This window comes from Arachis hypogaea, chromosome 5 (genome assembly GCF_003086295.3).
Source record: "Arachis hypogaea cultivar Tifrunner chromosome 5, arahy.Tifrunner.gnm2.J5K5, whole genome shotgun sequence".
In the NCBI taxonomy this organism is placed as follows: domain Eukaryota; kingdom Viridiplantae; phylum Streptophyta; class Magnoliopsida; order Fabales; family Fabaceae; genus Arachis; species Arachis hypogaea.
This window is the reverse complement of record NC_092040.1, coordinates 112,275,269-112,295,885: the sequence shown is the minus strand read 5'-3', so window position 1 is coordinate 112,295,885 and position 20,617 is coordinate 112,275,269. Positions and strand designations below refer to the sequence as shown.

At 32.0% G+C, this 20,617-nt stretch overlaps 3 protein-coding genes across 10 annotated transcripts; 2 read left to right on the top strand and 1 right to left on the bottom strand.

Moving 5' to 3' along the window:
- Positions 1–3,567: 3,567 nt before the first annotated feature.
- On the top strand, positions 3,568–8,904 carry LOC112802795 (F-box protein PP2-A13). Its single transcript, XM_025846148.3, has 3 exons — positions 3,568–5,351; positions 5,455–5,573; positions 8,287–8,904. The coding sequence occupies exons 1-3, from the start codon at positions 5,019–5,021 to the stop codon at positions 8,696–8,698; spliced, it is 864 nt and encodes a 287-aa protein (XP_025701933.1). The 5' UTR covers positions 3,568–5,018; the 3' UTR covers positions 8,699–8,904.
- Positions 8,905–11,334: 2,430 nt separating this feature from the next.
- LOC112802794 (F-box protein At4g00755) lies at positions 11,335–14,435 on the top strand. Of its 5 annotated transcripts, none has more exons than XM_025846145.3 (6): positions 11,335–11,604; positions 12,002–12,254; positions 12,415–12,828; positions 12,943–13,115; positions 13,350–13,468; positions 13,875–14,435. In XM_025846145.3, exons 2-6 carry the CDS (start codon positions 12,119–12,121, stop codon positions 14,131–14,133), a joined length of 1,101 nt encoding a protein of 366 aa, XP_025701930.1. In that variant the 5' UTR covers positions 11,335–11,604; positions 12,002–12,118; the 3' UTR covers positions 14,134–14,435. The 5 variants fall into 5 exon arrangements, 2 of the variants coding, with proteins under 2 accessions (XP_025701930.1, XP_025701932.1); XR_011881574.1 differs by having other exon boundaries at positions 11,364–11,604; positions 13,350–13,629; XR_011881573.1 differs by having other exon boundaries at positions 11,364–11,604; positions 13,350–13,731.
- Positions 14,436–14,769: 334 nt separating this feature from the next.
- LOC112802792 (probable transcriptional regulator SLK2) lies at positions 14,770–20,582 on the bottom strand. Of its 4 annotated transcripts, none has more exons than XM_025846141.3 (11): positions 20,399–20,554; positions 19,108–19,617; positions 18,431–19,005; positions 18,065–18,196; positions 17,771–17,819; positions 17,152–17,366; positions 16,993–17,061; positions 16,704–16,804; positions 16,295–16,388; positions 16,127–16,196; positions 14,770–15,910 (listed from the first exon to the last, which is right to left on the bottom strand). In XM_025846141.3, the coding sequence occupies exons 2-11, from the start codon at positions 19,376–19,378 to the stop codon at positions 14,997–14,999; spliced, it is 2,490 nt and encodes an 829-aa protein (XP_025701926.1). In that variant the 5' UTR covers positions 19,379–19,617; positions 20,399–20,554; the 3' UTR covers positions 14,770–14,996. The 4 variants fall into 4 exon arrangements, with proteins under 4 accessions (XP_025701926.1, XP_072092467.1, XP_025701924.1 ...); XM_072236366.1 differs by having other exon boundaries at positions 20,283–20,541; XM_025846139.3 differs by having other exon boundaries at positions 18,431–19,617; positions 20,399–20,582.
- Between the last annotated feature and the right edge of the window lie 35 nt (positions 20,583–20,617).

Here is a 20,617-nt window from a genome sequence, read left to right as displayed (position 1 = left end):
AGATCAGATTGAGATTTCGTTTATATCCGATCTGATTTGATTCGTGTGCAGTCGTAACGAGTATTGTTCATTTTTATATATTTTTGTGAGCAAACGATTTTTTTAACGGTATCTTCTAATCTGATAGGTTAACGATTAATTCGTCACGAATTTGAACTCTATTTAAGGGTTTGTTGCTGATCATGAATTACTACATGTACAAGATAGAATTCGAATTTCTTGACACTTACTTAAGTATACTAATGAGCTGATCACTAGATCAACCTAAATTGATTTCCGCGCTTGTTTTTTCTGTGGTACTATCAGTGCACTCTTTTTTTTTTGGGTAAATCTATAAGTGCACGTTAATTATGGGAGAAAGCCCAAAATGAGTTTTGGTTCAAAATTAGGGCCCGTTTCCAATTAGCCCATCCCGACCTCCTCCTTATCATCTTAGCCCATAGCCCATCGAAGGCAATCAAGGCACTACATACTCACACCTAAACTTTCGTCTGTATGTCCAAACAAAGCCTTTTTTTTCTGGGGTGATTTTTTTCAGCCTAGATACATGCCATGCAAGACACATGAAACGTGGACAATAATAATGAATTCTCTCTTTGATCCCATGAAGGGCTTTCCCTGTCTATCAGGGCCCTCGTCTAACTTTGCGCCATCTCCATGTAAAAGTATTGAAAATATTTGATAAAAAAAGTTAGAATTTATTTTATTTAACATTCATCAATTATTGCAGTAATTAATAAATAATAAATAAAAGAAGTTTTGACTATTTTTTTTTGTCTCCTTAACATTACCATAAAATTGGCTACAGTCTTGAATTCAATCATATCCTTATTATATACTTCATTTGTTATATTGTGTGTGGGGAGTAAATCTTTTTAATTTTTTTAATTGTTTGATGAAGTATATTTTTTTTATTATTTGAAACTTTTTCTCACATTATATCTAAAATATTAAAATGAAATTTTTTTCTCATATTTTTTTAATCTCACTTAAAATATATAAGATAAAAAATTATAGTTTATTAAATAATTGAAAAAAAATTTAGAAGATCCAAAAGATGATTATTGAATGTTGAACGAACAATATAGATCAACACCCTCCATTCACATTCCATTTAATTCCCAATTATGTTACAACTAATTGATTCAATAATATGGTATTAGCCCCATGTCTTTGTCACTTTCAATCATATTAATTACTATAGCTTAGGCTACCTAGCTATTAGAATGGTCCATCCTCTACTAAAACAGGTCTCATCATTTTTATTTGTAAAATCCAATTTAATCCACTGTCATTGAAAATTTAGCTTCGCACCCAAAAAAAAAAAAAAATCATTAATGATTCATTGATTCATTGCCAGGTATTATATTTAAAAAAAAAAAAGAACAAAATCACTAAAGGGTAGTTGGCCGGTTAAAATTATTTTAAAATTCATTGCACGTGTTAAAGATGTTTCCCAATCTACAAACTATCACGCACTATGGGCTTTTTAAAGTATTTTTTTCTCAATAATTTATCACAAGAAACAAGGATTTAATTTGTCTAGCATAGCGAATAAGTAAAAAATTAAAGATTATGTTAGATCCAACTGTGTAGTAGTTGTTAATTCAATCATGAAGTTACGACCAAAAAGCATGTTTCATGTGAATATTGGTTATTTCAGAACAACTCATTGCAACAGATATCATGTACTCTGTATTCCATCAAAGAAATATTTTATATATAACACATGGTACTGATGGACAGTTAAATATTCTGTACTACTGTAGATTGTTAAACTAATTAATCATGGGATTCTCGATTTGCCAGCTTTATATATATTTTTGAAATTGCTGTGACAAACACAAAAACAAACACTATATATTATTTAGATTCTTGTTTTCGTAAAAAGAATGTTATTTGACATATAGTATAGTTATTTTTGAAAAATGCTGAGAACCAACACTTTTAGTGAAAAAAAATAGAAATTGATTATTGTTAGCGTTTAGGAGAGCTATAAGTAGAGTGTGATGCTAACTTAGCAGAAGGTTGTTAAGTTTCAGTTATGCCAGCTGGAGGTTGTTAGTGAGAGTAGTTAGAATCAGTTAGTGTGTTAAGAATTGAGTCACGTGTTACAATAATTAATCAATGATGATACAATCACACTTCACTATCTAATACAAACTCATATTCTCTCTGGTTTATTCTATCTAAATTCCCAAGTCCATTTCTCTCTGTTTTTGTGATGATTTCTGACACATAAAATGCATGAATATCACCTCTGCTCACACGCATATACGGGCATGACATAATAACTACGTAATAAACCAATTTAAATTAGTCAAGTGATCAATTTATTCATTTTATATTAAGAGTTTTGAATTTTATTTTGAATATATAATAATTTATTAATTTTATTTAAATATAGTATTTAAATTTGCTCTATATTAATTATTGACTTATCAAACTAAAAAATATGACGAAAAAAATTTTATCCTTAAATTTGGTGATTTTTCATTAAATATATATATTTTTAAGTATTTTTTTTGTCATTAACCAATAAAATATTTAAAATATCACAAAAAAATATATACTCAATAAAAAATCATCAAATTTTAAAAATAAAAATATTTTATTTTTTAATTATACTTAAAAATTTTATCAAAATTCAATTTCTAAAATATTTTTTAAAAAATATATATTTAATATTCGATGTTTTAATTGTATTTTTAAATTATTTAAAAATAATTTTACTAATAATAAAATTTAAATATATTTTTATTAATGACAAAATTATTCGAATATATTTTTTCATAATTTATCCTATTTTATAATAGAGAAAGAAAGAACATATTTAATGAGTATAGAGATAGCAAGCAAGGAAGACATACACACATACATACATAAAATTAAATAAGTAAAGATAGGAATATATATAATCTTGGGTCCACTATGAATTTGACATAACAGCAACAAATACATATAAATACCAAGTATTATCCGAACCATTGGTTGATTTATTATATATCTTCCGGTTTTATATTCTCAGGGCCTTAAATATTTAATATAAAGGCGGCATTATCTTTCTTTCTTTTCTTTTTCTTTCTCCTTTTTGTTTAGTGTCTCGTAATAAAGGAAATGATGACAAATTTAGAATATCTGGCTTTTGCTTTGCATTGCATTGCATTGGTGGGGCAAACCCTATCCAAATTGTTGCATACTCAGCACTTTATTAATCTGACTCACTGCCATGTTATATGATATATCTCTTCACAATTGGTGGATATAATTTACACGTAGGAAATGAATAAAGAGCTTACAATAATTAAGGTACCCAATTATGTATAGATTTTGTTTATGCTTTGCCGTGATGGCAATATACAACACGGGCTATATATCACTGTTTGTTGTGACGACAATATATGCAAAAGTGGATAAGATTATACGCGGTCCACAATATAATATATATATATACCATTCAATTTATTATTTCCTTTTGTAAGAATTATATTATATGTGATAGAAAATGGAGGGAGAAAAATATACGACAAGTTTCTTATTTATAGAAGTTTGAAATTTCATTCTCTTGAACCTTTTGTTCTTTAATTTCTTTTATTCAACATAGTCATGTTTTCTTTCACAAAAAAGGAAGAAAAGTCTTCTATCTCTCTCTTTCTCACTGTTACCTTTTCTTTGAAGCATTATTAATTCCAACACATAGATGTTGTTATAAAACGATCACTGTCCTGATGAATATTAACAATGGAGTATAATGGTAACTCCGCTTTCACATTAATTAACCTACCTACTAAATCTAATAGCCTCACATCAATTCAACCATAATAAAAGTAAAATGCTATATCAAGTTGAAAGTTAAGATGGGACGAAAGGTCCTGCCTCGTTGAATTCATCAAACCAAAAGTGACATCTCATCTTACGATAGATGTGATGACTTTAAAGAAAATTATTACTTTGTTAACTATATTTGCTCTGTAACTTCTCCAATATAATCAAGAATTTATCTCTTACTCTTTAAAGAAAATTTAAAAGAAATAAGCATAAAGTTTATGTATTAAGAAGTAATATATCAATTAAAACATAGGAAACACATCAGCACATAATGAATTTATTTCTATGAATTAAATAAGAGTAATGTTAGAGAGACAATAATATAAAATTATATATTTATTACATCTAATATCATATATTTATTTTAAAAATAATTAATAAATATAAAATAAAATAATTTTTAACTGATTTTTATTGTCTTTTAAATATTTGTTATTAAATAATATGAGACTTCTTTCAATACATAATATACAACATTAATAACACGCATTCTAATTTTTGCTAACTCAAACACAACATAAATATAATAAATATACGTAATTCTAATATTCATACCCACAAGTCAAGGACAGAATTCAGAATTAATTAAAACGAATTAAATGAAAAAAAGATGTAGAACTTGGAAGTTGGAAGGGACAGAATAGGCCCTTAATTAATTAATTAATCTCCACACATCATATAAATAAGTAATTAATTAAAGTAAATAATAAGAATGAAGGAGGCAACCACAAAAGTCTTAATTTTATATTCCATGCACACTCATATACACGTCCACTATTTTCAAAATTTTAATTTAATTTGTGGTTTGGAACTTGGACCCCAAAGAGCTTAAATAATTCCCCCTTTATACCTTTTTCCCCCCCTCCTCATAACATTCCCAACCACTTGTTTGTTCTTAAAACCCAAAATTCTCAATGAGGCATGTGACACTATCACACATTCATTTATGAATAAAATGAAACTAATACCACCTTCTCCTTCAATCTTCTTCTCTCATCTCCTTTACCCTCTTCTCCTCTACCATTGAACCAAATTCTTCAACTTCATATTCGAATCGAGCAGAATCATCACGTTCAGATCCAAATCCATCCATTATAAGTCAGCCATAACAGACGAATAATTAAGTTACAACAAAAGAAGAACGATAACGAGAAGAATTTGATCAAGTGTAAAGTCGAATCTAAATTTTGATGGGGGGTGCTAGTTCCTCAATTAGTGTAGCAGAAATTGAGGATGTTGTTTCAGAATCAACAGGGCTTGGTGATATTCCAGAGAGCTGCATCTCATTCATAATGAAGAGTTTTGATCCAAAAGAGATTTGCCAATTGGCTAAAGTGAACAAAACTTTTCATAGAGCTTCCTCAGCTGATTTTGTGTGGGAATCAAAGTTGCCACAATCATATAAGTTCCTTCTCAATAAGATTCTTGGTGATAATAACAAAGAGGATCTAATTAGAACCATGTCCAAGAAAGAGGTTTATGCCAAACTATGTCGACCTAATTTCTTTGATGGTGGCACCAAAGTCAGTACTTTTAATTTAATTACTCATTCTTTTCTTTTCTTTTGGAATTCTTTTCCTTTAATTCTCTTTTTTATTCTTAATATTTTTATTTTATGGTTTAAAGGAAGTTTGGTTGGATAGAAGCAGTGGACAAGTTTGTTTGTTCATCTCATCAAAGTCTTTCAAGATTACAGGAATTGATGACAGAAGATATTGGAATAATATTCCAACTGAAGAATCCAGGTGAACACCATATTAACTTTTCTTTTTTTTTTCAGAAAAAAAATTTTAAAAAATAATGGGAAGCTAATTATATTTTTTCTTTATATATGCTGGATAAATAGTTCATATATATACACCAAACTTTTTGTTTTAATTTATTTATATTGATTGATTTATATTTTTATAGATGTATCATCAATTTAGGTTAAACGACAATGATCTTAAATTAAAGAAAAAGCACTTTCCCCCACTTTGTCGTATGTAAATAGTTTCTTTCCTTTTTGTGCATATTGCATTTGGATAGCACATATATAACGGATCGGAAATTTCTCACTTTTAACCTTATTCATACAGATAAAAATTTTGCAATAATGTTAGGCAGTGTGGATCTATCATATGATATGAACAAGGTTAGGGAACACGTATATAGAACAGTTATATATCCAATATATTATGCTCATATTTTAGTTGAAAAAGTGAGTTAGCGTACCTCAAAATCGTTAGATTAAATAACAATTTAATTATCAATTTTATATAAAATTAATTGTACTTAAATTTTTATATAATAGTTGGACTAATTGTATTTTTTTTTAATTTTATTGGAGATTAATAATATATTTTACAAGAATAAAATTTTTAAAAAATCATAAATAATAGCATAATATAACAGAGAAAAAATGTATAAAAGAACAATACATATAGTTAACGTGAATAATAAATTAAAAAAAAATAAAAATAAAAATAAAAATTAGATTTTTTATTAATTAATTAATATCTAAATATTCGACTTAAAAATACAATTTATTATTCATGTTTTTCGGAATTTTCATTATTCCCCCAATGAGATTGAACATAATATAACTTTTCTGTAGGAGTAAATGAATTCTCTAGATTTATTTATTTATGGAAAAGTATAGGGTACCAACATATTATCTGCCAATTTCTGCCAATTCTTATTTATATTTGTGTTTCATGAAAGTGTGTTCGTAGATGTGTCTAATAATTAATATATTTTAAATACATATATAAAGAGAGACATCCAGAAAATATATCCTATAAAGACACTTCTATTAAACACAGTTATAAAAAAGACATTTTTATTAGACACATCCACGAACACAAACACAATTATAAATAAGAGTTGGCAGAAGTTGGCAGATATGCTGTTGGTAACGTAGCGTAACCGTTTATTTATTTATTTATTCCTAGATTTTCGAACAAGTGTTTTTGTTAGTTTATGTTCTTATTGGCTAGTGGAATGCCATTTGTTGTACCCATATTCTGGTAGCTCATCTTTCCTAGTCAGCTATTCGATCATATCTTATAAAATGAAGAAATATGAAACAATTTGCACTTTTGAAAATAATATACAATATGAAATAGTGGCTGAAAAGGACTTGCATTCAAGAACAAGAATTCTTTTTGTTAATTGATATTTGTCTATTCTGGGTATGGTACTTGTATTTCGTATATCCGATCCAACTAGCAAATAAATCATCTCATTTTTTTACTTTTTTTCTCTTTAATTAATTAATTTGTTTATATATATGTTAAATTAAATATTCAAGTTTTAATATATAATATTATTTAAATTTTCTCATTACAAATATTATTAATTGGAATAATAATTACTCCTATAAATTTAAGTTATTCATATAAAACTCAACAAATATATATTATTAAAATATGTGTATACATAATAAGAAACCCAATATTATTAACTTAATAAGGAATATTATTTAAGCTAAGAAAGTGACTGTATCGATCTTAACTAAAGTGTTTCCTATTATGACTATACTGAACAAATTATAATTATACAACTTGAAAAAAAAAAAACTTAAAATATAGGATACGAGTTTCTGTATAAATAAAATCATAAAGGTACTAGTAGTTTTTTCTTTTATTTTATTTATCATGATTAAGAATTTTTATGCGTCTCACTATTTGCATTATTAATTTTTGAAAGCTGTGAAAATTGTAATTTAGTATCAATTATTAATTATATAAGAGACATAAATTAATATTCTAATGCAAATAAAGGTACCGGAGAAAATTAAACACATTATTATTATAAGGATGAATTGAGATGCATTGCATGCCTTTATCGTTATGCTCATTTTCCATGGTGCAAGAACTCTCAGGACCACCGACCACCCATTGAAATCGAAAGTGTGTGGTTTAATTTCCGATTAATAAAAGCCAAAAAATGCTGCTTTTGTGACTTTAACGAACCACTTTTTTAAAATAATAATGATACTTATAATTCATAAAGATCCTCAATCTAATAAAGAGCCAATTAAGTTATTCGGCTTTTGACTGTTAAGCAAGGATTCCAATTCAACACCTTGCCATGAATGGTGAGATTTTAGATATATATAATGTTAAAGGGCTTGTGGTATTGTCATCCCTTTTTTTATTTAAGATAAAAGACAAGTCACATATGTACAAAAATCATTGACTTCTGAAATATGAAAATGGTTAATCCAACAATAATCATGTTGTTTAAGTATTTAACCATACTTTTATGTGTGTCAATTGGTGAAAGCTAAGTTAATAGATCAGAAATCGTTAAATGATAATTTAGTTAAATTTGTCAAATTATTTAATAACTTTCAACTATTAATTTTATATAAAATTAATTGTATCTGAATTTTCACTGTGTGAATAATAGTGATTTTTTAAAATTCTTTAAAGAAATGGAAAATTAACATGAATTGTTTTTCGGGGGATGCAGGTTTAAAAGTGTTGCATATCTTCAACAAATGTGGTGGGTTGAAGTGTTGGGGGAACTAGACTTTGAATTTCCAAGAGGGAAATATAGCATTTTTTTCAGGCTTCATTTGGGAAAGACCTCAAATAGATTGGGCCGCAGAGTGTGCAACCTGGGCCAAGTCCATGGTTGGGACATCAAGCCCGTTAGATTTCAACTATCCACATCTGATGGCCAGAATTCACTTTCCCAGTGTTATTTGAGTGGGCCAGGAGAGTGGACCCATTATCATGTTGGAGATTTTGTCATTGATAAGCCCAATGGGCCCACAACCATCAAGTTTTCACTGGCCCAAATTGATTGCACTCACACAAAAGGCGGGCTTTGCATAGATGGGGCAGTGATTTGCCCAACCCAGAATACAAAACAATTTTGATGGAAACGTTTTTTGGAACAGTTGATGTTTAATTAATTAATTGTTTATATAGACAATTTGTTGTAATTTATTTTTCTTAGGTTAGCTTTTTTTAATAACAATGGCTGTATTTTTATTTATATAAATTTTCTGAATGTGGCTACATCTTTTGTTGTAAAGCTCACAGCGTTTTTTGTAAGCATTTGATCAAAATATTTCTTCACCTATAGAACTTCTAAAGTAGATGACATAATATATTCACAGCTTGTTCTCTTTATTTAGAGAAAAAAACAAAATTATGATTTATCTTTAAAAAGTATTTTAATCTTGACACTACAACTAAAGAATTCATTAGTAGTTGTCTTTGTTAAAGAATGGAAATCCATTATACCGGATCCTTATTGGTTACTTGGTTATACTTGCTGAAATTTTTAAATTAATTAGAAATAAAATGTAGAAGCAATTCACTACTAGTTACTATATTTGTTGTTGGTCAAAATTTTTTATAGGCATGAAAATGGGTTATACTTATATACTTGACTAGTTTATTCAATAAATGAGTTTTTAAGGTGATGGAATTGCTTGAATTTGAGAAGGGAGGAGTTGAATTAAATTAATTTAAAATTGAATTTTTTTAGTTTTGTTTTTTGCGGAAGTTAAATATACAGAAAATTTTTTTGTTTTGTCTCATATGCAGAAATAAAACAGAAAAAAGAAAAGAGAAAAAGACTAGCATTAATCGTGATTTGGATTTTAACGGTCATAAATTTCCACCACAATCATGGTGGAATTTTTACTATAATCCACTGATTACAATTATCAATACTATTGAATTACAACCTAATTCAACTAATATCTACTACTAAGCTTTCTTCACTAAAGCTCAACTTCCTAAGTGTTGTCCCAACTTGGAAAGAGAACTTAACATATTTAAACTCACCGAGTGCTATCCCAATTTGACAAGGAAAATTAGTCCAAGTTCAACAATTCAATTACACAAATTTTCAATGGTTCTTTCATGCATTTTTCTTGCCTTTTCTCTCATGACTTTTTCACTCACATAGTCAACATTTTCTCAATACAAAAGATGATATAAGATAGTCATAACAAATAAAATCATAAATAAAATTCTAGTAGAAAAAAAAAGAATTCAGCTCAAGTGTTAAGATGATACTCTTGAACGTGCTTTTTTTTTCTTACTTTCAAATGTTGAGGTGAGACTTCTTATAAAATCAGCTTGCTCTTCCAATTTATTCTCTATTGTCTCTTCCAATTCCTCGTACCATCAATTCGTTTGAGTTGTCTCTGAGTGCATGCAATTCTTTTTCATTCTACTCCACTAATTTTGCTAGTTGAGGAGTCATTTTACCACCTCTATTATTCTTTTTTAACATGCATTTCTTTTTCCCTTTGTTCCATTACTATTGTTATCCGAGAAGTTGCTCTACAGCCTCTACTACTTCTGCACTCTTGTAAGTTTGTATTTTACTCTCTTATATTCTGAAATTTGTTTTACTACTGATATTTTTAGAGTAATAGAATTGTCATTATGTTTAGTTGCTTTGTTAGTGCCACAGCTATTCTTGTTGTGTTGTTAATTTTTTTTGTTGTGTTGTTAATTTTTTTTGTTTCAGCTGTCCTCTTTTTTCTATGATAAAGACAAATGTCCAATTTTCAGTTAACAAATACATAGTCTTCTATTTTTGCTGAACAGTACTTGTTATTTTGTTAAGTGCCTTGAGCTTCTGCTTTGATTGGAAACATTGAAAAAATACTCAAGCCACATGTTAAGTTGAGAATTGAATAATAGACCTACATCACTAAAAGACACATCAAATAATATTAGACTTTTAATTCAAATAATATTTATCATCAAATATAAAATTTAAAATCAAACTTAACTCAACACGAGATTAAAAAAAAAAATTAAACAGAAGAGTGAACGGATGATTTACTACGGACAAAAAATAGTATGCCAAATCTTACAAGTATTTTTATGTCACACACATGATTAAATTTTTTAACCAATAAGTAATATTTTATTTTTGTATTGTCACAACAAATCTAATTAGAATCTTTATGAAGTTGACACATATTAAGTTTATATTTAATCACATCCAAACGCATGGTATAATTCTTAGCTTCATGTTTAAGTCTTTCATTTAAGTTAGCCAAGTAAAACCACCTTAATCATTGTAGCATACATAACTAAGAACAATTGTAACTTGCTAATAAATGGTTTAAATAAAGTGCCTACTTTAGAATTATTTTTTTAAGAAAATAAAATAGTAAATTCTAATATTTTTTTTTATTAAATGTGTAATAAAACAGAGTAAAGTATTTTTTCTTATAACCATGTTATGATATTATTTTACAAAGAGAAGAAGAAGAACACAGACACAGCACATTGAAACTGAAACATAAATAAATTGTTTTAAACATGATAGTTCTACCTTCTAAAGTTTATCCTCAATTTAGCCTAAAATCAAGTTTTTTTAAAATCCTCATTTTAGGGCTCGGTATATAATAATATTATAATCATATGAGAGAGTAGTAGTATATATTATTTTCAAAAATATCTTTCATTATATATAATTTATAAAAATATTAATTTTCTAATTTTAAGAGTTAAATTCATGACTTCTTAATTTTAGTGTATAATTATTTGTTTAACTAATTTCAAATTATTATTATTGTTATTATCTATATTTAACTCAATATGTTTATGTCAAAAACAGGGTTCTTGGTAACATAGCGATATTTCAACTACTTCCAAAAACACCTGTTGGACCTTGTTCCTGTTTTAGATTAGATTCATTGCGCGCGCACACACTCTCACTCTGTAATCCACACCTTTCTTCTTCCTCGGTTTCTCAGAATCAAGGGTACCCCTTTTTCTTCTCTCTTTAGATCCGTACTTCAGAAAGGTACCACTTTTTTCTTTTTCTTTTATCTTTCAATTTTCAAAGTTGAGATTTTGTTTTCTCTCTGTGTATGCACATGAATGCATGTGTTTACGGTTTCGGTTTGCTACACTTAATCCTAATCCTTCTAAAGCCTCTTTCCTATTTTTCCTTATTTGGGTTTATCTTTATCTCTTCACTAATTGTAATTAGTTCACACCATAGTACCCTCATTAAATAATCTTCTGGAAACAGATTTTTTCAGTTAGGTTATTGGAACAGATATAGTAAGTAGGGAATAAATCTTCCTAACTAATTTTGCTTTTTTGGTTCTGGTTTTGGTCAATTTTCTAAGGGCTCAATCATGTGAAGCTTAATAAATTTATGTTCTTTTTTTCCCTGCCAATTTAATTGATTGTAGGTGGAAAAGCAGTTTCTTGAAGATATTTGATTCTGATCACTAAATGTTTTGAATATATTAGTCTCTGGTGAGGTTAAAGACTTGAACTTTAGCTGGTTCTAATTTGGGAACATCATCATGTCTGAAGTGAAAAACAAACTGGATTTATTGCAATGGCTTGGACCAGACATGTCAATAAAGGTTCTCACTCATTTGGATGACCCTTGTGACCTTGTCCGCGTTTCGACTCTTTCCCGTTCTTGGCACCAATTTGGTAAGCCATTTGAGTTCATGGTTTGTGAAATTTGTAGCTTCTCTAACGTTCTTGCAAAGTCTATTTCTTTTGTGATACATTATTGGTATTAAATTTTCCAATGTTGAAATATTATGGTGCTGTTTAAATTGTATTGATTTGCACTCCAAATATTATGCAGTTATTGAAAATGGCCTTTGCAAGCATCTTTGCTTGAAAATGTTTCCTGAACTATCTGGTGTTGGACATGTCATTGAGGTAGAGAACATGATTGAACCAGTGAGTAACATGCTTGGAAGTTCTTCGAATTGGGAATGTCTTAAGAGAAATCATAAAGTCTATGCGTTCCTAGCATGTGGTCTCACTCCTTCTATCAGCAAAAATTGCATCTCGGATGCCATAAGTGCATCCAGCACCGATAACTACCCTGAAGAAAGTGTTCTGAATACGTTGGACCCTCGAGATAGAACTGATTTTAGAGCATCGTACTGGTCTAGTAAAGGGGAAAGTGATCCTTCTGTACCAGAGACTTTAGTTTATAAGCTAGCTTCCAAAATATGTCTAATCACTGAGATTAATGTGCAGCCATTCAAAGGTTAGTCCAGTAGCTAATTGACAAGTTTGGTATTAAGTTGAACTGAAAATGGCTAATGTTGAGGATATTAACTTCAACTTAATTAGCTGATTAATGTATCTTTTTACCATGCAGCATATTTTCAGCCAGGCCTCCCTATATATTCAGCAAAAGCTGTCCGATTCCGAATGGGCCGTCCAAAATACCCGACAGAGTTAGAGAGTGTTGAAGTTGATGATATTATTGCTAATCACATGTTTGGGGGTAATCTATGGACATATACATCACCTGAATTTCCAATGTTGCAAGTGAGTTGCACTATTAACATGCTTGTTATTTTGCATTTCCTATTTTCTATCCATAAACACTCTCAACAAAGAGGAGGATTGGGATTCAGCTACATATATCTTTTGAGCATCAACGGATCTTTTTTTCTCCTCTAGATATTTTTGTGGACTTGATCTATTTAAAATTGTAATTTTTTTGTAGCGTAGATTACTCTATGCCAGTGTTAATGAATTCTTTCCATAATGAAACTGCAGGAAAACTGCTTGCAGAAATTCAAGCTACCTGAACCTGTTCTGTGCATTGGAGGTGTGCTTCAAGTTGAGCTGCTGGGCAGAGTTCAAAAACAAGAAATAGATCAATTATTTTACATATGGTTAATTTGCAAATCCTTCCTCTCACACATACACATGCACACAGGCACACCCCGTCATAAGCAGTAATTCAATGTTATTCTGCTTAAAATTGTTGAAGGCAACTCATGATGAGGCTTTTGATGGAAAGTCAGCAAATACTCTTGCCATTTGCCTTCCAAAGGTGGCAAACAATGTCATAGAACATAGTAACCAAACATTATTTTGTAACATCTAAATGCTGAATGCTTCATCCTGTTGTTTCCTTTTCTCAGAAACAATCACGGTAGAGTTTATGGCTCGGTTAATTATTTACATTTTGAACTAATCTTCTGAGTCTAACAACTTGTCAAGGATTATGAATTTTTTTTTAAATAAAGAATTGCGATTTTGCCTATATGTTTCTAACTCTGGATATCTTTGATGCAGCATCTCTCATGTTCAAGTCGTCGGATGGCCACTTTTGCCAGCATTTGATGTCAAAATACACCATCCATCAGGAAAGTGTACATTGAAGTACTGCCCTCAAACAGATTGTTGTATGTCTCCAACAAGAAGAGGCGACTCTAGCAGTCCTTCACGACTGCGGAATTTTACCACAAGTATAATGCAGAGGGGCGTGAGACGTTGGGAGCAAATTCTTATTGCTGCACTGCTTGGTCCTGGTGCTGTTGTAGTTGATGAATGATGAAAAATAGTGAATCAAGTCTTGTTGATTCTCAATAAACTGAGAAACTTGTGTAAATGGGAGCATCAGGAATTAGCTGCTTTTAGCTGCAAAGATATAGGCATTAGGCAATCTCCAGATATCTGTATAGTATGTTCTCTGCACAATAAGCAGTACGACTACGATGTAGCAGCATAATTTCATCTTAATCTCTTCTTTTCTGTGGGATGAGATGATGGCTTCTTGAAAGTTACTACTGAGAGCACGTTACTGCCATATACATTCTAATGGCTTGAATTGATGTCTATATCTTGAAAAGTAAACGCTTTGGTTGGTAGTAATTTTGGAGGTGTAAGGGCTAATAAAGTCAACTAGAAATCAGGTAGAAAGGAATTCTCATTTAGAGGTATGGGGTGAAAACCCTTAAGTCGCATCTTGTCTTAATTTGGAACAAGTGGGGTTAAATATTTAATTAGTTTTGAGATTCGATTCGACACTTCATTTAGTAAAACAGAGAAATTGTCCCAACTAAGTTGGACATTTCTTTTTTAGGAATTCTGACTTCCGTGTACGTTGTAGATTGGTTAAAAAAGGGAAATAAAGAAAAATAGTATAAATAAAAAGCAACGAGTTTGCGCAAGTGGGGTGAAAAAGAAGTAAAAAGAAAGCTGAAACCGTTAATTAAATTGTCCAATTGATTACACTTGCAGGCGAGACAAAAACCCTCAGATAGAATCTCTAAAGACCTAGTCAAGTCACAACAAATTCCACCAAGAAAAATGAGCAAAATACACCAAGAAAAGGGAGCAGCAACTATTTAAACTTTGAAGTGTCCTGTACAATATGATAACAACAAGAGCCTTTGATAAGCCAGATTTTGTTAGTCATGCCTTCCAGCCAAAACCCATGTTATCATCCAGATCACTACTGAAGAAGGGGCTATCTGTAAAATCACTGGCAATATCTGGAACCACATCTTGCAAATGCAGATTCTGCGGCATATCCGAAGTTCTTGGGTTGAATCCATTGTTGCCACCAGCCGGAGAAGAATCACTGTTTGAGGCCGATTTGAAGCTATTGCTCCTTGAAACCGGACCTTTATTTCCTGAAACATTGACAGATCCTCCAGTTATGGAAGGAGACGGAGAGTGTCCTCCGAAACCCAACCCATTCTTTGCTATGCTCCCATTTGCATTGGGTCCACTAAGAGATTGTGATTGTACTCCCCCATTGTTATTTGACATCAGCAGTTGCTGGATCATCTGCTGCTGTAGAGCTTGATTTCCTTGGGATCCCTGTGAATGGTTTTGTTGCATGAAGCTATTTGCACTTAAGGATCTCTGTTGAAGGTGTTGTTGCGGCTGCTGCTGTTGCTGCTGCGGGGGTAGATGGGGACTTGGGAAACCACCAATTGGTGAATTCTGCATTGAGCCTGGAATAAAGGGAGAGGTAGCACCTTGCATAGCTGACGACGGACTCTGGTTCGCATTGTTGAAAGATGATGATCCTTCTCTCTGAATTGAGCCGGGGCTTGAATTCATCGAGTTTTGCCTCATAAGAAGACTCTGGTAGTTAAGTGCCAGAGCAGCTTGTGCTGATCCACTCAAACCACCACGATTTATCATATTAGGATTATTATTTATTGGGTTGTTCAAACTAGGATTCATTGCCATTAGTTTGTTAATCGTGTTTCGATCAGTTGGCAGACCTTGAACATTTGCTAGCTGTTCCATCTCATGCATTTTTTGCATCTGGAGCTTAGCCGCGGTTGCAAAACGAGGATAATTTTTCAAGCTCTCTGCAGGTTAAGAGTTGAATCATTACAAGGCAAGAAAAAGCTACCTGATGATGGGGAAATAGATCTCCAAATATTGAAACTAAAAAAGCTTCACAAAACATAACATTAGAGTTAAACCTACAAGAGAAGCACATCTAATATCTACATAAAACACATGAAAACAATGACATGCAACCAAATAGGATAATATAGTAACAAAAGCAATTTAAAATTTACCAATTGCCCCAATTTTGTGCTCCCGACAGATATCTATCAGATCTTTCATGGAATTGACAACCTCAGATATCTGTCACCCATTACAGGAGGCAAATGATGAGAAAGCTTGATTAGAAAATAATAATAATAAACTTATAAAAAAACTCTAAGTAGATTTAAGTAGTGTACCTGCAAACATCTTACATATCTTTTGGAAAAACCTAAATCATTTAGAGATTGCAACTCCAGACTCTTTGCAAGTTGACGGCCAGCAGCCAAAACCCTAATGCAAAACATAAATTGTAAGAAGCGTTAGTGCACTCCTATCTATTGCCACACTTCATGAAGGAGAATTTGACACACATATATCACAAACTATTCAATTAAAATGGAGGACAAGGACAGTTTTCTATATGCTATCCTTTCCATAGTTGCCTATCTGACGGTCAGTCTACTCTAGTCTCTAGCCAAGAAAGAAATGCATCATTGCATCTATCTCCAAATCCTCAGATAGCACGCCATCAAGAGACATAATTTTTGAGGAGGACGATTCACGAAAACATGAGATTCAGTGAGGAATATAAATGAACTAACTCACATATTGCTGTTTGTTTGCAGATCTTGCTGAGAAACCCCATCTGAACCACTTTCAGCAATTGTACTCTGACATTTTTGAGCTACTTGGACCAACTGGTTTACCTGTAATAATGTGGATTTATGAATTAGTTTCACAATAATGCCACTTACTCTCCTTACTGATTAATTTACCATAACAAATTCTACTATCTCCACCAGTGTAGTTAAAGTGATGGTTGTATAAAAGAGGGAAAAAGCAACTCCTGAGGTAGCCTCTTTTAACACACAATTAAACTGCAGAGATATCATACCTGTGGTGCAACCAACCTTCTAGGAAGAAGTTCTTCATGGCGCCTTGCACAGAACTCCCAAGATAATATCTGTAAACATTAACATGAATATCAGAAGATTATTATGTACAAATGGCTCAAATGGAAAATAATTTTAAAATACATTGACAGTGTTGTGACCTTAAGGTCTTGTGTAAATATAATACGCAGGTGACCCTCACGAACAACACGAAGTTGCTCGTATACACTCTCTTGAACTGCTTTTGCATATTCTAACATCATTACACCAGAAGGAAATCTTTGTTCGCGTGGCAACTCCAAAAAGAGAAGTTCGTCAATTACTCCACTACCAAATTTGATGTCATTAAGTCTAGGGAGCACTTCAAAAGTTGCCTCTGTTACACAGATCCAGAATGTAAATATTATTACATCAATAAGAATATAAGATTAAAGAATTCAAAAAAACATGCTCATAACATCACATACAAGTACATTCTGAGTTCAGATCATCTAACCACTCACTGATTATTATATTTGCTTATCACTGTTTGCATTCAATGTGGTCAGTTCTCGTTCTTTAATTTTTCAAGTTTAGACTGAAGATTATTATTTACTACAATTCATAATCCAATTACTGGTTAGTAGTGATTGCACTGGAGTAATACTTTTCAGCCAGAAAGTCAAACTTACAGACTAGACAATAAACAGAATTATCAGATAAATTTCTACAATCACAATATCACATATGTACTCACTTGCAGTATTGAAAAATAACAAAATAACGTTCTCAGTTCCTTACCAAATCCCCTTCCAGATTTAGAACCACATATGTCGCACTGCCATGCATCCTTTTGGGGGAAATTAAAAAATCCATGTCAGATTATGTATATGTCAAAAGTAAAAATAAATTAAAAGGGCAGAGCATGGTGCAGAAGAAAAATAGTAATCCAAGTAAATTCAATTTTCAGACATAATTTTGTGCAAGGCATTCTTAGAAATTGCCAACAATACCATCTGTTGTATAATGTATTAAGCATTCTACCGTCCATGAAATAATTAATAGAAAATTTAAATAACAAGCGGAGTGACTTGCCATAGATGCCTGAGGGAAAACACCGAGTGCATGATGCCCAACATTATTATACAAAGACAAGCACCACCGTTCCTTTGCTCGAGGAGAGTAATACTCGGCCACAAATTTTCTCCAATAGGCAATAGTGTTTTCCTGAGACAAAACAGATGAATTGAATATTTGAATAACAGTTGCAACTAATATAGGATTTCAATTGAACAGAAAACATCAACCAAATACATCTATTTGTTTTAAATGCGAGGGGAAAAATGACTCCTGAACATAATGAATGTAAAATGCATCTGAAAACAGTTGCTGCTGTAAGAACCTGAAAAATAAGGAAGCCGAACTATTGCATGCAACAGTCAGTAAATGAACAGAACTCACACTTGGGCGTTGCCTTTGATGATAGAGGTATTGCATCAATCTGCGAGCACAAACTCCATTAACGCTGCTGTCATACGGGCGCTTTACTGCAGATTGCATTGATTGTTGCTGTAATTGCTGCTGCCTCAAATGCATTTGTTGTTGTTGTTGCTGCTGCTGCTGTTGTTGTTGCTGCTGCAAGTGTGCTCGCTGTAACTGTGGCATTGACTGAAGGATATGTTGTTGCCTCAGTCTTTGCTGCTGCTGAATCAAAGCCTGTATTTGTGGATTACGCCCCTGATATTGCATGGTGTCCTGTCTTTGAAGAAGCTGTTGTATAACCTGCTGTTGCATTAAATCCTCCTGCTTAATATCCAGCCTAGGTTTTTTGGACAGCTGGGATAAATTATCCGTATTTTGCATGAAAGATCCTGGTATTTGTGCACCCATTGGAAGCGGGGAAGGGGCACTTTGAGATCCAGGCATAGACATAGCACTAGAGGCACCATGCTGCTGATTCTGTTGCAATGGTTGAACATTCTGATCTTGGTGAGAGCTCTGCTGTACTACACTGGAACCATCCATAACTGATGACCCTGAAATACTAACATTATTTGATGTAAATGACATGGGCGAAGCAGGTAAACGTAAGTATGAGTCTGTGTTAATGCTTGCACTTCTCTGCAAATGGGGCCCACCAGAGAATGCTGAATTTGCATCTGTGACTAAAGAGCTAGCTCCAACACTTGGTGCTGAGTTTGCCACACTGTTCAAAACTGCATTATTCATATCCCCAGACACTGGACCCAGGTGAGAACGACCAGCTCCAGGGACCGCATTAGATGAGTTACCGAATGATGAGCTTATGTGAGAGTTGACTACACTCTGTGACTGCCCATCTCCTTGAAAGAAAATTCCAGAACCTGATGATGATTGGGTTAACCCTCCAGCCACCCGAGAAGGTGCCATAGGGGGCACCCCCCCTTGGTGACTGGAATCTAAGTAGCTATCTAGAGCCAGGCCTGACTAGAAATGAAAATATTCTTCACACAGTTCACGAGCTCTGTGTAACAGGTAGATTGAGCACAATTATACCCCTGATCTTCTAAACTTCCAAACTTCACTTGAGTTCCTCCAATACAAAACCTTTCTGAATATGCCGAAAACTGATACTTTCTGCTCACCTCAGGACAACTGCAGTTGTAGATCTAAATTAAAAAGAGAGGTTAGTGGCAGACATATATATCAGCCAAAGGAAAACTAATCTGAAACTAATACAAGTCAAACAACCAAATAAACAGAAACACCGTCATTAAGAAGTAACCATAAGCTTTCAAGTTATAGAACAAACACATAAATTGAACAGTACAAAGTACCCTTTCCATGTAAGGAGAATCACAATCCAACAACTACATACGAGAAACCCTAATTCTTACTAAACATTAAGAATAGACATGCTTCTACACAGAAAGAGGTATTAGGGGAAGTTCAGAAAGCAAGCATTAGCAGACTAGAGACAAAACCCCCAAAGCCCAACACTTTCAATTCATCCAAAAATTCACCTAATGAAGATTGCAAAAAACATCACCAAAGACGAAAAACTCTCCAATTGAAAGTACAGAAATTATAACACCAATTATCAGCACGCATACACACCGAGACACATAAATTAAGAATCCCCAAAGTCTACAGCGTAAACCAAACCGCATAGAAGTACAATCCTCTATGATAAGTAAACCAAACCTCAAACTCAGCTCAGCACCGCAAAAATCGCTAAAGCAATGAAAAACTAAATAACTGAAACTCTATCCATTTCTTAATTTGCAAAGAGAATAAAAAAAATCGAAACAACAAAGAAAGTAACAGTCTTCACTTTTCAGAGCTTCCAAGATCGATCACTGGTAAGTGAAGAGGGGGAAAAAATTGAAGCCAAATTGAGTAACATTCAGTGCAAAGAAAAATGAAACATTTGATTAAGGAGCTACTCACATCGAAATCGCAAGCTGAGAAAAAGCGATAGCTTTGGTTTTGAAAGCGTAATTAGGAGAGAAAAATAAAAATCTCATTAATTAAAAAATGGCGAAATTGCAGAGAGAATACTCAATAACAGTGAGAGAGAAAGAAGAGAGAGAAAGAGAAAATGAAAGAGTTGAGAGTGGAGGTTTATATACTCAGAAGAAATGTGGACCTCGGTGTGTCCAGTTTCGG